Genomic DNA, 14935 nt, shown 5'->3' with positions numbered 1-14935 from the left:
CAAAAATATTAATTCTATAATAACAATTAATATATTTTTATAGAATTAATAAATATATTTTTATAGAATATATTAATAATATATATATATTATTTGATTAAAAATTATATTTTATGGAAGACATCAGATGTAATTTTTGTACTATATGGTTAATAATCTTGGGTTTTTATATAATACCAAATACGTTACTCATGGATACTTAGAGATCTTCGATCACTAGAATATAGCATACCAAATGCAATAATCAAAGATCATCGAGGATCAAATCACCTCAGGATATGGGTTACCAATGATCAAAGATTACTTTGGTAATCCCATTTTGGTCACTAAATACAAGAACTTTAAATGGGGGATGGTATTTTAAAAAATTCATGAAGAAACCACATGGAATTAGGGAACTAAGGCTTGGGTTTTGACAATTGGGGAAGTACCGAAAGTGAGGTGCGGTTGCTTGAGAACTAGAGGGGATGGGTAGAGAGGCGGTTGGCTGGCCTAGAAGCTATTCGCCATTGCTACAACGGGCAGGAAAAGTTATTATAAAGAGGGGAGGAAGAGGATGGCCTCTAGCTTCACTTATGACCTTGGTCATCATGGACAAGAGTTGTATCTTTTGCGCGAAAGAATGATTTCCCTCCTTTTGCATGAATCCACTATTAGATTGCACAATGGTCACTTCGAGATTTGCACAGACAAATGAATGAGAGAGTTCGGAGTGCCTTGAGATTTGTAATGTGCAATCCAATAGTCGATATTGTGAAAAAATATTAATCATTTTTTCATGCAAAAGATACAACCCAAACCAGCCTTTATTTCATTCCACTGCGATATAATTGGATTATAAAAGACTTGGCAAATCTAACTAAGCTTTTATCTTAAATATGCGAAATTGGATAATTACTCTCGCAAAGTTGCTATTTGCATAGATATCTTTATACATATATATTTTTTGTATGTCTACTCATTAAAAGTATTTCAATCATTTTAATTTTAAACTACTTATTTTTTTAACGGCATTAGATGGTATAGATACACATATAAAAAAAGAAATAAAAAAAAAGTATACATGCAAAACAAGTATTTATGTAAGTATACATACAAATAACAACTTTATAAGAATAATCATACAATTTTGTATATTTAGAAGAATATATATATAAAGCACTTATAGTATATATATATATATATATATATATATATATGTATGTATGTGTGTGTGTGTGTGTATATATAAATCTCAATTCCAAACCCAATCTCAAAGTTCAGTAAGCCTGACTTTGATTCCGATCCATTTGTTCTCTGTCCGGTCCAGTTTAGGGTCGGCTCAAGTTTGAGTCAGGAATCAGCTTCACGGTGGGGCGTGACGGCCGTATCTCTCTCGCAGAAGACGGCATATCATATGCCGTGTTTATTGGGAACTAGTACTCCACGGTGGTGGTGCGGTACCTATGTTCAAGAGAATGGCACCGTCCAAACGAGGCAAAGCGAAAGGCGACTCCGCCGCTCCGGCCTCCATCGCCCCGGCAGCGCCGGCAGGAATTCCCGCCTGCCTCCGCCTCCTACCCACCTCCTCCGTCGCCATAACCGTCCACGCCAAACCGGGCTCTAAGGTCGCCACGATCACAGGTTCGCTCCCTCTCCTCAACCCCCCTCCTTTTGATCACCTATTGCTATTTTGTCGCATTAAAACCCTAGTTTTCCTTCCGTCCGTCGGCCTCAGATTTCGGCGACGAGGCGCTGGGCGTGCAGATCGACGCTCCGGCGAGGGACGGGGAAGCCAACGCGGCGTTGGTCGACTACATCAGCTCGGTTAGCCCCCTAAATCGAAAGTTTTTTTTCTTAATTTTCTCAAAATTACGTTTTCCTTGTAATTTGTATAATTTATCATCTTGCGGTCTTTGAAGTTGAGTTCATGGGTGGTTTATGGGTTGGGACCTCTTGGGGGGAGAAGAGGCTATCTTATATTCTGGTTTCCGAGCAGTGGAGTCATTAGGAACGATATTATTGTGGTCTTTCCTTTGTTTTAAGTTGTAGATTTGGTTAGGAGTTCTCAACCTACTGATAGGGAGAAGAGTTGGAAGGGAATGTCATTTGCTTAAAGCTATGAATAAAAGAGTAAGTCTCACATCTGGATGGGGATTGTGTTACAAGATGAGGTTACATTAACATAGGCAATAATTCCAAAGGCAATTCTGGTTTTTCAGATCAAGTTGACCTGTACATGTGCTATATTTCATTTACTTTGATTATCTCAAGAATAATTAGTTGATTTCTCTCAAGGAGTAATATTGGAGAAATACATCAAAAAAGTAGCCATCCCTAGTTTGAGAAAGATGATGAGAACAAAACACAAGCCAAAGTGTTTGATGCTTTGTTGGTTAATTTAGAAGCCTGAAATCAGGAACATTTTGTTGGAGATTTTTGCAACTTTAGGGTTTTTAGTTTACCAAAAAGAATCAGGAGAGTATGGTAACGGGAACTATAAATGTTTGTCATTTTCTTTTAATGGTTGCAGAACTAGAGTTCAGGAAGTCAGAATAAGGACACCCTTTTGGAAGGCAACAACTTTGAATTATTTGCACAATGAACTACAACAAAAGGGATTTAGTACGGAGAGTGCATTTACTTTAATGTGGTTTGAAGTTGAATTATGCAAAATTTGGAGATTGAGTTGACATCAATATGTTTCTGTTAGGTTACTTAGTTGTGGGTCTTCAGGAGGGATTTATGGCAAAGCAGAATCTGAGCAATCATCATTGTTGAATCATGTTGATAAAAAGCCAATAAAGTACTTGATCATAAGGGCATTTTCTACTTGTGTGGTTCTAAAGCTGAAAGGTGAGCTAAGCCTTGACATCTGGGTGAAATCACTTTGGACAAAGAAGTGGTTTGTCGTTTTACATTTTTATTGATGAAGCAAACATTATAATCCCCATAATTCTTCTTGCATTCTCCTCTTTGATCAAAATGGCTTTTACAAAGACATGCCTTGAATAATTCAATGGTGTTACTTTTTTGTTATGGTTAATTTCTCAACAGTGTTGATATTTCAGCTCACAACAGATGTTGCTTGAGAATCTAATGAGATGGTGCCATTTACGTTTATATTTTGGGATCGGTATTTTCACAAAAAGGCGACTTTGAAAGTAACTCTTGTTAATGTAATTGCATTAATTTTAGGGTATGTGTTAGATTTCGTGCAGCTAAGTAGGCTTGCACTTCATGGCCTGCACATAGTTTTGACTGTAATTTAGGTGGAGTGGAGGCATTGACCTTTTATATGGGATTGAGGACTTTCTAGAATGGATGACCTCGGAAGATAATCCTATTAGCATGAGTAGATGTATTATAGGTCTTCTATTATGTGGTTCAAGGGGTACCATGAACTAAAATATTCATTTAAACTTTAAAGTGCATGTGATGATCTCTCTATAAAGGAAGAAGAGCTACCCAACAAATATAGTAGCAAGATAGGAGGAAGAAAGCAATGAGAATGACACCCACAACTTACAATGAGGGGAAAATAATTGGCAATTTTATTCAACCTAAGGTGGTATTTACTTGTCCAGGCACCCCTATTTATAGATCTAAAATCCCTATGAATCTTTCTTTTATGTCTACATTCAGTCATAGTTGAAAAGAGAATATTTATTTATAGATTATCTCCACAAAAATGCTGAAAGGAAAGATAGAAAAAAATCTCCATAATTTGATTTTCAAATCAATGGGGATTTGGTGGTATCTCTATTGATTCTGATTTCAGATATTCACCATCAAATCCTATATTCCATCTTTAGCTACTGTGATGTCAACATTGTGTTAGCAGTATCTTATGAAATCTGCGAGATTTATTTCGTAGACAATGTCCTTCTGAGTATTTCTTCCATTTATGACTAAAAGGATTTTGGAGAATAAGATGAAATCTGGATTGCCGAAAAGAATTGGTAGATTTTGGTTCTCTACTAGTAATGCTTTATGATTGGTTCTTTCAAATCAATCACATGTGAAGTTCTTTGGACCTTTTTCCTTGAGCCAGTGCAATCTCTTGGCCTTTAAACATGGATTCTTAAGATAGGTCTCGGCTAAACCTGTGGCTATTTTTCTCATTTCCATTTGTGCTTATTCATTGTCAAACACAATACAAACCTTGGTCCTTTAGATTATTTAAAATTCTTAAATATTAAGAAGCACAAGAGAGTTGTCTAATATAACACTCAAGTCATCTTAGGACATCATTTTGCTTGAGGTAGTGAGAGTTGATGAGGATGGCTTCAATTGAGGTTGGTCCTAGAAGATATTGAGGCTAAACCAAGTCACATCTCCATGAATATGCAAGGCTATAAACCTATAATAGTAGAAACCATCTTAATAACAAAATTTACTCATGATTAAGTTTGAACAATATCTACAGAATTGAGGAATAAGGTGTTCTGACCATGAAATAGTATGATGGAAAGCGAAATGGGGGTTTGGTTCGGGCCAGACTTTAGGTTTGATTAAAAAAAAAAAAAAATCTTAACCTAGATGCTGCCCAATTATAATCAAGTTGAAAAACTAGGCCATAATTAACCTGTTTATTTTATATCGTGTCATACTCGGCATGGAACGCAATTAGGCTGCACTTGTCAGTTCTGCCTCTAAAATGAAAATTGAATAGGTCCAAGAAGAGGGGACCTAGGGTTGGCTTCCTAATAAAGAAGGGATGGGGGTGGGGACTGTGCAATAAAATTCTGATCGCATTATCCTTCTTCACTTTTTTCTTTTGTATTTCATGTTTTGTTCTTAACCATGAACTGCATTGTTGTCCTACTCACTAAAACCAGGCCTTGACTAATCCATGGCCTGCCATACTAATACAACTATCATGGGGAGCTGTGGCTAGATTTCAAGGTTTGCCCAACCCATGGCTACTTGTTGGGTCTGAGGGCCAAATTGAACCTGACCCAGTTATAATCGAGTTAGTCTTACGTAACCCAAACTCACCCATTTATAGAAACTCTCCACCATAGCCTTGTTTATTTCTGGCTTGTTTGGCCAAGTGATGTAACCCCGAATTGTTATGGGATCATATAATATTAATAGCTAAGAATTGATTCAAATCTCTAATTAGATTTGAATCCTGCAACTTCAGAAGCTGCTTTTTAACTATGCTGAAAGAACCTGCTGTTTAACAGCAGTGCTAAAGCATAGAAAGTGGGAAGTAGAGTAGAAAAGAGTAGAAGACAGGAGATAATAATAGAAGAGTTGGAGAAGAAGACGCAGTGGAAGGCCAGTGGTTGCTCAAGTCAAAATGAACTTCTTGAACTATTTTGCCAGCCACAATGTCAATATATTTTGATAGCCTCAGCTGGACACCTTTCTTTATAACAGTAGGACTCCTAAACAAGAAAAAGTAATGCTATATGGCTCCCCTGATTGTTGAATTGCTAAGTTGGCCATTATGGGCCTGATGAACTTCTCGGGTGCAACCTGCGGGTGCCCAGAATCATTTTTCAACAAGAAATAATGAAAAGAGGAAATAATGATGAAGCCCACCCCACTAATTCTGGTCATATCCCTCTTTTTGAGCGATGTTAGGGTCTATTTGGCTCATGCTTTGGTTATTCCATAGGAATCTAATATGGAAGGTGATGAGTGGAAGTTAAATGGTGCAGAGAATGAGTATTTCTATTATTGGGCTGATTAAGGAACTAAGAATCCTAAAAAACAGCAAATACTGTAAATCACCTTTTACAGTCAATATTGAATCCCGATTTTTTCGTGATTTTATGCTTAGCGGATTCATCAAGGGTTGAGTTTCTTCCTTCATTTTGCAGTGTCTCTGTTTGAATTAGTTTAGAGGAGATTTTATCTATGGAATATCTTATGAGGACATCCAAACAGGCCCCGTTAAGATCGAAAAAAAGGGAGCCGAATCCTTTTAATTTTAAGAGGGATGTTCAGCTATTATAGTTCCCCAAAGTTTGATTCCATCTAGGAATCTTAATTAAAAATAAATTCACATATGGGGCACCTGTATGCAGTGCAAATTGATGCATGGGAAACTTCTAAAAAAGTCTCTTAAGACTCAGCAAAATAATTCCAATAACAACTTGAAAATACTATAACTAAAGAAAACAAAAATAGACAAACTAATGGCCTGAAAGAGGTCGGTGATAACTGCCTATGTTGACTTCTCTTTAGCCAGTGACGATCAGCCAAGAGAATGTGCATGACTGCTCCTTGTGGTCCTTGGACTGCAACACTAGGTTGGCGAGTCTCACCAAATTTTGCCACTCTTGTGTAAGAGTAACCTTGTGATAGACGTCCTGGGGGGAGGGGGGGGGGGGGGGGGTGGTTTGTGGGGTTCAGGTTGCGGAAGAACCACAATGAGAATGCCACTAATTATTATCTAAGAGTCAAACACCTTCTAGAGTTTGAACCTAGACTGAAACACCTTCTGGAGGAGGGCCGCAACCAGTGGGCTATATTGCCTCTATTGAAGCCAGAGTAATGGATAAAGCAGCTAAGAACTAGATATACTTCTCTTAAATCAAAGCTAAGGCTTTGACAAGATAAAATAGCTATTATTGATTGCTAAATTAAGCTTCATCACTTGATTTTCTGCACTCATGTTTAAAAGGTATGCATGGTTGGTCAACTTAATGTTTTTCAAATAGCCTTGGCAGCCCTAGGTAATGGACCCTTCTATAGCCTAGGCAATTAGATGACCGCGGAGGCAACAAATTCATATAATATCTGCAAAATAATTTAGGCTTCATATATTTCAATTACTAGTTAAAACTTGCATATGTTGTCAATAAATTATCCATCATACATGATCCAAAAGTGTGTCGGTAATAATTAAAGCATGACTTCTGCTTGAATCATATCACTTCTACATCTGCTAGGATAGTAGGAGTAACACAGTATGTTACTACTTTCTACTATGACAATAATAGTGACACAAGCTTGTTACTACTGTTAATGAGATAAAATTTGGAAAATATGAAAACAAAAACTAATACAAGAGAAAAAAAAAGGAAAATGAAACAATTAAGTTCTCATTTTCTTAAAACAGATAACAATATAAAAACATTTCAAATGCGTTGAAGCAGTAATAAAACTGAAAGTTGTCTTGCAATGGTTTTTTATTGAAAATCAGTTGGAGGGGAAGCAAAGACAACAAAGGTTATAAAGATGGAGGGAATCCAAAAAATCTGATCTAAGGGCCTTTTTGGTAATGTATTCTTTTGTGTTTGAATCTTCAAAACTTTCTGATTTCTGAGCTCTAACCCATATTTAAAAAGATAAAACAGAGAACTAATATCAAGATAGACTGACATGAAGTGCAAGTTGACAAAATGATGCTGCAATCCAGCATTGTGATTCCCACCCAGCTACGCATATCACTGCCTGCTTCTCGTCCTTTCTGTACTCTTGCTACTTGCTTGAATCCATTTAAGCAGGTTGAGTTGTGCAAGATCTCATCCCAAGCTCTCAGTTGACAATCCTAATCAATCCTAACAGCATGTCTTTGAAACTTTTCTGAAGCACAAGAATTAGTTAATGGAACCATGAAAACTGTAGAACATTAGGAGTAACAAGATAAAATACAATCATGTTAACAAATGATGCTGCAATCCCCGAAGTGGCTTCAGATGTGATATCCAGTATTTGCAGGAACTATGAGCTTCACTATTCTTTATTTTCTATTCGAAATCATATGTTTATTTGAATAGGAAGATAAACACGCATAAGCCTAAAAACACCATGGCGATTTCTTCTGAAAACTAGGAAAAAAAATCACAATCCTAATCTACAATTTACTTTTTATTCCAATGAGGGTTTTTCCCTTGAACTATATCAATATTAAATTAATCAAATATACGATTTGCCTGACCAGTTGTTGAAAGCTCAGACCATGTATAAAATGCAGGTTTTAGGAGTGAAGAAAAGGCAGGTATCTATTGGTTCTGGTTCAAAATCCAGGGAAAAAGTCGTGATTGTCCAAGACACAAATCTTCAGAATGTTTTTGATGCTTTGAATAAGGTCTGCAAATGCCAATGAAGGACACCGAAGTACTTGAACCAGATGGGCATGTGATGTACAAGCTTCTATTATATCTGAAACCTACAGAAGACCTCAAGTATTGATAAGACCGTAGAGTATTGTATATTTTTCAGTTTGCCATTCTTGACTTGCTAGATTTATGTCTGCAACATGTATGATCCATCTGCGAACTTGGCATCATCGTCATCTGACTCATGCTTGTATAGAAACCTTTTGAACCTCTGAGAAGCTGCCAGATCTTAGAATCAGCCATGCGTAAAATGCTAAAACAGCTATACTATGATAACATGATGGCTAGGCATGGATGAATATGTTGATGCCAGTTTTACATTTGTCGGATCACTTCAGACAATGCAGACAATATTTACCAGTGCTTTGATAACTGAATTGTAGAAAAAGACTTCAATGGCTTGTTGCAAATGTCAGAACAGTTACAGCTTACAAATGTTGGAATTTGTAAGCCGAAGTATCTTTCTTGTATTTTTATATGGGCACTCCCTGTTTAGGGAAGACCTAGGATGACCATGATAGAGGTCTCTGTTTCCAGCTTGAAAGATTGAAAAAGGGAGAAAAAATGTATAGATTTACAGAAAGATTGCATGGAAGCAGTGAAATAATCTGTTGAAATATTTTGTTTTGGGGAGTCTGGTCCTGTATCTGAGAGCGAATCGGGATCTCCTTTTTGATAAGGTAAAAGCCCATTGCCTGTTACTAGCATTTACAGTTTGTACCTATAGTTTGTTCATTTTGGATACATGTCTTCCTATTTCTGTCTTTTCCAGAATCTCGCTTGAGGAAATATAAGCTGGAGAAGAAATACAAGGGGTAAGTTCACTTTGCTGAAATTGATGATTTTTCCTGTGTAATACCTACCAATTATGCTTATCCAAGTTATGATAGCTAAATAACTCTTCCCAATAGTTGCCATCAGGGGAAATTGATGCAAGAGAACAGTAAAAAAAGTATAAACTGAAAATTATGGTTAAGAATGGGATTGTAACCATAAAGCATTTAAAACATCTAATGGAAAACCCAGTGTTTATACCCCTTTGCTTGGTAACCAGAGATTTTAGATTTGATTTTTATAAAACCATCAAGAAACAAATTTTACGCGTGGATATTCATTGTGATCAATTTGATTATTAGACACAAATCTAATTTATGATATTAATAAAGAGTTTTTGGGCTAGTATTTGCTCTCTTCGTACTTGAAAACAAATGAGAGGTTGTCATGTACTAAAAAGAGGATTGGTGGTTTTATGAACAATTAAGGAGAACTTTAATCCAATTTTTTCTCCCCTCCCCTTCCCCCACTCCCCCTCTCCCCCCCGCTATGCCTCTTCAATGCTTATTCTTCTCGTAAATCAGGTTTTGGTGTGAGTTTTTTAGTAAATATACTTGTCTAGCTGTGAAATAGACCTTATACTCTCTTTTTTTTGCTAAAAAGACCTTGTACTTTTCACACAGCTCAAATCCAACTGTTTGCAAATTGGGCTTGTGTGGGCCTTAATTGAAACCCACTCATTGACAAATCTTGTGGGCAGAGCAGTTAGCCTACCCACGTAGCTCTAGTACTCACACTCTTGCACTGATTTGAACTCATGGCTACCAACAAACTTGAAGGCATGAAAGTGGAATCCAGTAGACTCTGAATCATGCTGCGAATTATTTTCCATCACATGTATCCTGGAGTATTGAGCAGGTATTCAAAAAGTGGGTGGATTTTACAAAAGAGGAACCATTTTATGCCATTTTATAGAGATATATAAGAAAAATGGAAAATATGAAAACTATGATGTTTTTGAACATTTGTAATTTTTATATACAGGTGAGCATTCCATTAAAATTTCTCAACGCTTTCTTTAGAAAATGGGGAGAGATGAGCACCACATTCTAATGGTGGTATTTATTGTTGAAAGAAATATTTGTCGTATAAATTGTCACCATAGCATTATTTTTATATATTGAGATCATTTTAGAGTTTTGTTTACCAGCTCGCTTATCTTTGTGACGTTTCCCATGCAATGGAACGTCTCAAGAGAAAATGCTAGAGGATAATATTGCTGAAAGAATCATAGAACGCCGTGGACCTATAAACCAAAAGTTTTAGGCATATTAGCGATCACTTTGTCAAAGTGGAGCTTGCATCTTGAAAAAACTTTGTGATTAGTGGAGCAACAACCATATCATAATTTTCAATGTGCATTTCTTTCTTTTTCCTTTGACCCCTCAGCTATTCTTATTAATGTATAATATCTCATGAGCAAGTAAATTCAGTTTCTTGATTGGCCCTAATGATATGTATGCATACATCATTGCTATGTCATAGACAAGGAGTTCTTAGTTCATTTGGAGCCCAAAATGTCTATTTTACACCCAATTTTCTCACAAAACCCAATCTTGGTATGTGTTGAGGTATACAAACAATTACTCTTACGCGCATCCAAGTTTCTGAGTTTTAAAGTTATTTTTATCTTTCGCATGCATATCATCGACCCATGAATATACCAGTCTATGATAACATGAGCATTTCTGGTGCCACACCAACCGATGCTACGGGTTATAGTGCAAATTCTACTTGAATTTTATCCATAATTTCATGTTTCCTTATCCCCCTTTTGTTAGAAACATTTGATATCAGCACGATACATGCATACATACATATATACTCTTATTTCAATGAAGACATTCCTCCACACCACTCTTACAAATTGATAGAAAAATTTAACAACTAATGCTTTCTTCTTGAATAAATACATGTGTGCAACAATGCAACATTGAGTGCATTTTTTTCACATATTCTATTTATTGCACAAAAACGTTTGTAACCCAGATTTGTGGCTCAAAAAATCACTCATCTGGCTTGTGGTCTCTTGCTCCTGTTTTCGAATTGGCATTGTGAATTGTGCCATGTGATGAAGCACAGAGTGCATGGTGCGAGGCAGCTATGGTGACTTTTCGGAGTGATTTTTCCGAGTGAGCAGAGGATTTGCTCAGCTTTTCCGACATTTCACTCCATTATTGGTGGATGTCATGAATCAAGAGAGGACTCGGAAATTATCAAAAAACATCATGCTGCCGCGGCGGAAAATCAAACTTTTCGCCATCACCAGGCCGCACGATCGGGACCCATCTGATGATGATTGGACGGCTCGCAGTGGGTCAAATCACCATAACATCATGTCTCCGTGCACCCCGGATCCGCAGTTCGACATGTTACATCAGAGCCAGTTGTGCTGCGTCCGGAATCGGACTCTTGTCCACGAGATGAGCAAAGACAAAAAGCCGGGACAGATACACCGATGGGATATGTCGGCGGTCAACAGTCAAACCTCTGCTCGTTACGTCACCCTTCTGTCCTCCACAGTAGATTCGTTCTTTACGTAAGAAAAAAAAAATCCATGACTTTCATGCGTATGTAATAGCGTTTAATAAAAGATAATAACTATAATATTTTTATGCTATTTTGCCGGATGCTTATAAAGCTATTATTTAAAAAATATTTTTTTTGCTTATTTTCAGATGAACGGCCATCTCTCTAAATTACGGTAAAAGAGAAAATGAAGTAACATTTATTTGATAAAAAATAAAATTTAGTTATCAATTGCCCATCTAGATCCTACTTTTTTCATACCATCCATTAATAAGATATAGGATAATGGTGTATGGTATCGTCATCCAAAGATAAACATCTAAAAAGATTATCTATATAGCATAAGATTATTTTATTTGATGGCCATCCATCTGATAATAATAACTATCAATTATCATAGAATACTTCGTAAATATATATATATATATATTAAATAACAGCTTTATAGTTATTATAGTTATTATCTTTTATTACATGCTATTATTTGTTAGGATAATGATCTATTATGATACAAAAAACTTTTAAAAAATTTCTCTCCTAAAATGATTGTTATTTTTCCATCCATTGTTCTCCTGCTGTAGCTCGCCATTATTTCAACAATTAGTTTGATATAAAAAGTAGAAAGAGACAATTTTTAGATTACATAATGGTAGTAATGATGGCTTCAGGGAAGGTTTGCCGTTTTGATGTGACAAAGGTGATGAAATGTTATTTGAAACTATGCTTTTTCCTCGTTGCATCTCCTCGCCGCAAACCCACCCCCGCCAACCGGAATCAATCATCACGTATGGTTCTTTGGTATTAGAATATTACTTTTGGGGCCCATCAAAGCTAAAGGTGTGGGTTCTCCACGTGCACCAGGCAAAACTTTAGTTTTGGATAACAAGGCTAGTGATAGCGGAACACGTTGGAAAAACCTGCACCTCAAAGTAATATGATGAAAATAGGCAACATTGTGATGTCTTCTTCCACCGTTCCTTACAAGAGTTCACTGTGTCCTAGGCTGATTTTGATCAGAGCTGCTTCTCTAGCCCAAAATTTTATTTACGCAGCTGCTTTAAAGAAACCTTTGATGGCAAGGAAAAACAATAGTTTTATGCTGCCAAGTTTATATTCTCTCAGACCGACTTCAACTTTTTTGAGAGCCATCACTCTCATTGTGTCCTAAATTGATTTTGATGAGAGATGCTTCTCCGGCCCAAAAATTTATTTGCGCAGCTGCTTTAAAAAAATCTTTGATAGCAAGGAAAAATAATGGTTCCTATGCTGCGAAGTTTATATTCTCTCGACCGACTATTTTTTTTTTGAGAGGATCCACCTTTGTTATTAGAAGTTCAAGTGGTGAATTATTGGTGGCAGATGGAATTAAACTTTTTGTTGTAATAGCACTAATAACAAAATTGTGTACTACTTGCGAAAGTTTACTGGATGCGATGAAATACCTTGAGGCATCCCATATTATTCTTGAATAGAATTTTTTGATGGCAATTAGGTGGTTATCAAATCTATCAAGTTCTGAGACTTCACAACCATTATTACATAACTATTAGAGAATGGCTTCTACACTATTTACTTATGAGGTGATGCATATTTTTCAAGAAGTTAATAGCACTGCTGATTGGATGGAGATATAGGTTGCTAATTACACTGAAACGATGTTGCGGATTATTGTGTCAGACATTTATTTTGATTTTTCATGCATTTTATTTTCTGATTCATATAGATGTATTTTTTTTTTAGATTAGTATGAATAAAATCTGATTTTATAAAAAAAAAAAGAGTTTGTTGTCAAGATCGTCTGCAAAAAAAATATTCCTGTAATGGTTTATGAATCGGGTGAGGGATGTTCAAGAAGTAAAAGGCTTTACACTTCTATTTGATCAATGGAGATTGACGAGGAGCATCAGTTGAAAGAAATATTTTACACGATAATATGGCCTAATTTGGCCTTGACATCAACGATCATCGTTATCGTTCATATACTGCACAAACAATTTACTGGTTGCAATATGAAACAACACCCTTATTATCTGAAAGGTGGTGCTGCCTTGATGACTCAAATTTCTATTGTTTCATTAGCCAATATTGAGCATGAGTTCTTTGCGCCTCTTTTATTAGCCAAACTGCGATTCTCAAATCATGTAGTCACACTTGAGAATATGAATTAAAAGGCCCAATCTTAGGCCTTACTTAAGCTAGACTAGGTAGATTTCTTTATGCAATTCTTATGTTTAGCATTCAGCACCTGATAAATCCATTAGACCAGTAAAATGGAAGTCATGCAATGTAGTCGGACAAATCATCCTTATTTGAGAAGTTACAGACTAATGGCTCTGTGAACACAATGCTTGTGGCCATTTGGTTATCTCTATAGACTGATCTTTTCAAGGTTATACTTATTGATCAGGAAGGTGCTGACCCTCTGATCGGCCAACATGCATACAGCTATTTAACATGATCACAACCCGCTCATGCGACACATGGAAACCCGGCAATGGCATAGATAGCAAGCGTGGACCGACAACAGGTACACAACTATGGATATCTTTGTATTGCCTTATGGTTGAGAATTTTGCTTTCTCATAGAATTAGGGAGGTTAATTTCAACTATTAATGAGATAACGACAAAGTGATAATTAAAAATAATACTTTATTACTCCTTCATGATGAAGAAGTAAAATGGCTATTTACTTAGTCCAGTGAGGGCATACGCCTCTTAATTGCTGGCGTGCTGAGAGGACTACAAAGATTAAAACTTCTAACATAATGTGGATCAAGAGTCCATGTAGTTAGGTTATTATTGTTTAAGTTGAATTGAGAGATGTCCAGCACCTTTCTGGAGCACATCCAGGAGGTAGTGAAATAAGCACCATAGGAGTTCTTAACCTAAGAAGAGATGATATGTGAATTAATATGTAGGAGCGTGAATGTTTTGGTAGGTAAGAAGGACCGGTGAGCTTTGATACCATGTTAAGATCCTATTTGAAAATCTTGGTATTTAGATGGATGGATCCAAGAGTATATAATTTCCACAAAAGTTCTTAATCTATTTGATGTAGAACTATTATTTCTCAACAACCTTAAAATATCCAAGTTTGTAGAACAACGAGACAAAGAATTTCGGTTGTCTTTTAAAACCCTCATATTAGAAAACAACACCCATGTGCCACTGCTTTAGTGCACCTTTACTGAAGTTGATGTGAGGTTTTGAGAGCCATGCATCCTATCTTCATTGGCCACCTATCTCCTCACCAATCTATTACTTTATATATATTAGGTTGTAACCTAGAGAGACCATGTGGCAACACACTACCCTTGTATGTAGCTATGCTTGATTCAATGTAAATGCCATAAATGAGATTGTTAACTTTGTGAAGAAATTACCGTGAGAATTGAAGAAACTAAGGGTGTGTTTGATCCGTGACCAGAATTGGAATCGAAACAGATTGAAATGGTATTTAGAATTGGAATCAGAATAGAAATATTTTTATGTAAATTTTTGGAAAATCAGT

General features: G+C 36.3%; 1 protein-coding gene across 1 annotated transcript; it reads left to right on the top strand.

Moving 5' to 3' along the window:
• The first annotated feature begins 1426 nt into the window (after window positions 1-1426).
• On the top strand, window positions 1427-8460 carry LOC103704333 (UPF0235 protein C15orf40 homolog). Its single transcript, XM_008787570.4, has 3 exons — window positions 1427-1623; window positions 1718-1806; window positions 7916-8460. The coding sequence occupies exons 1-3, from the start codon at window positions 1446-1448 to the stop codon at window positions 8045-8047; spliced, it is 399 nt and encodes a 132-aa protein (XP_008785792.1). The 5' UTR covers window positions 1427-1445; the 3' UTR covers window positions 8048-8460.
• Window positions 8461-14935: the final 6475 nt, after the last annotated feature.

This window comes from Phoenix dactylifera, chromosome 1 (assembly GCF_009389715.1).
Source record: "Phoenix dactylifera cultivar Barhee BC4 chromosome 1, palm_55x_up_171113_PBpolish2nd_filt_p, whole genome shotgun sequence".
NCBI classification, from domain to species: Eukaryota; Viridiplantae; Streptophyta; class Magnoliopsida; order Arecales; family Arecaceae; genus Phoenix; species Phoenix dactylifera.
Note: the sequence above shows the minus strand (reverse complement) of the source record. Positions and strands in the feature narration are given on the sequence as shown.

Bases quoted from the DNA above. Each gene is read 5' to 3' on its own strand.
- LOC103704333 (XM_008787570.4), top strand. From the start codon at position 1,446: ATGTTCAAGAGAATGGCACCGTCCAAACGAGGCAAAGCGAAAGGCGAC. The intron at 1,624-1,717 runs GTTCGCTCCCTC...CGTCGGCCTCAG, and splicing joins TAAGGTCGCCACGATCACAG to ATTTCGGCGACGAGGCGCTG. The intron at 1,807-7,915 runs GTTAGCCCCCTA...TATAAAATGCAG, and splicing joins TGGTCGACTACATCAGCTCG to GTTTTAGGAGTGAAGAAAAG.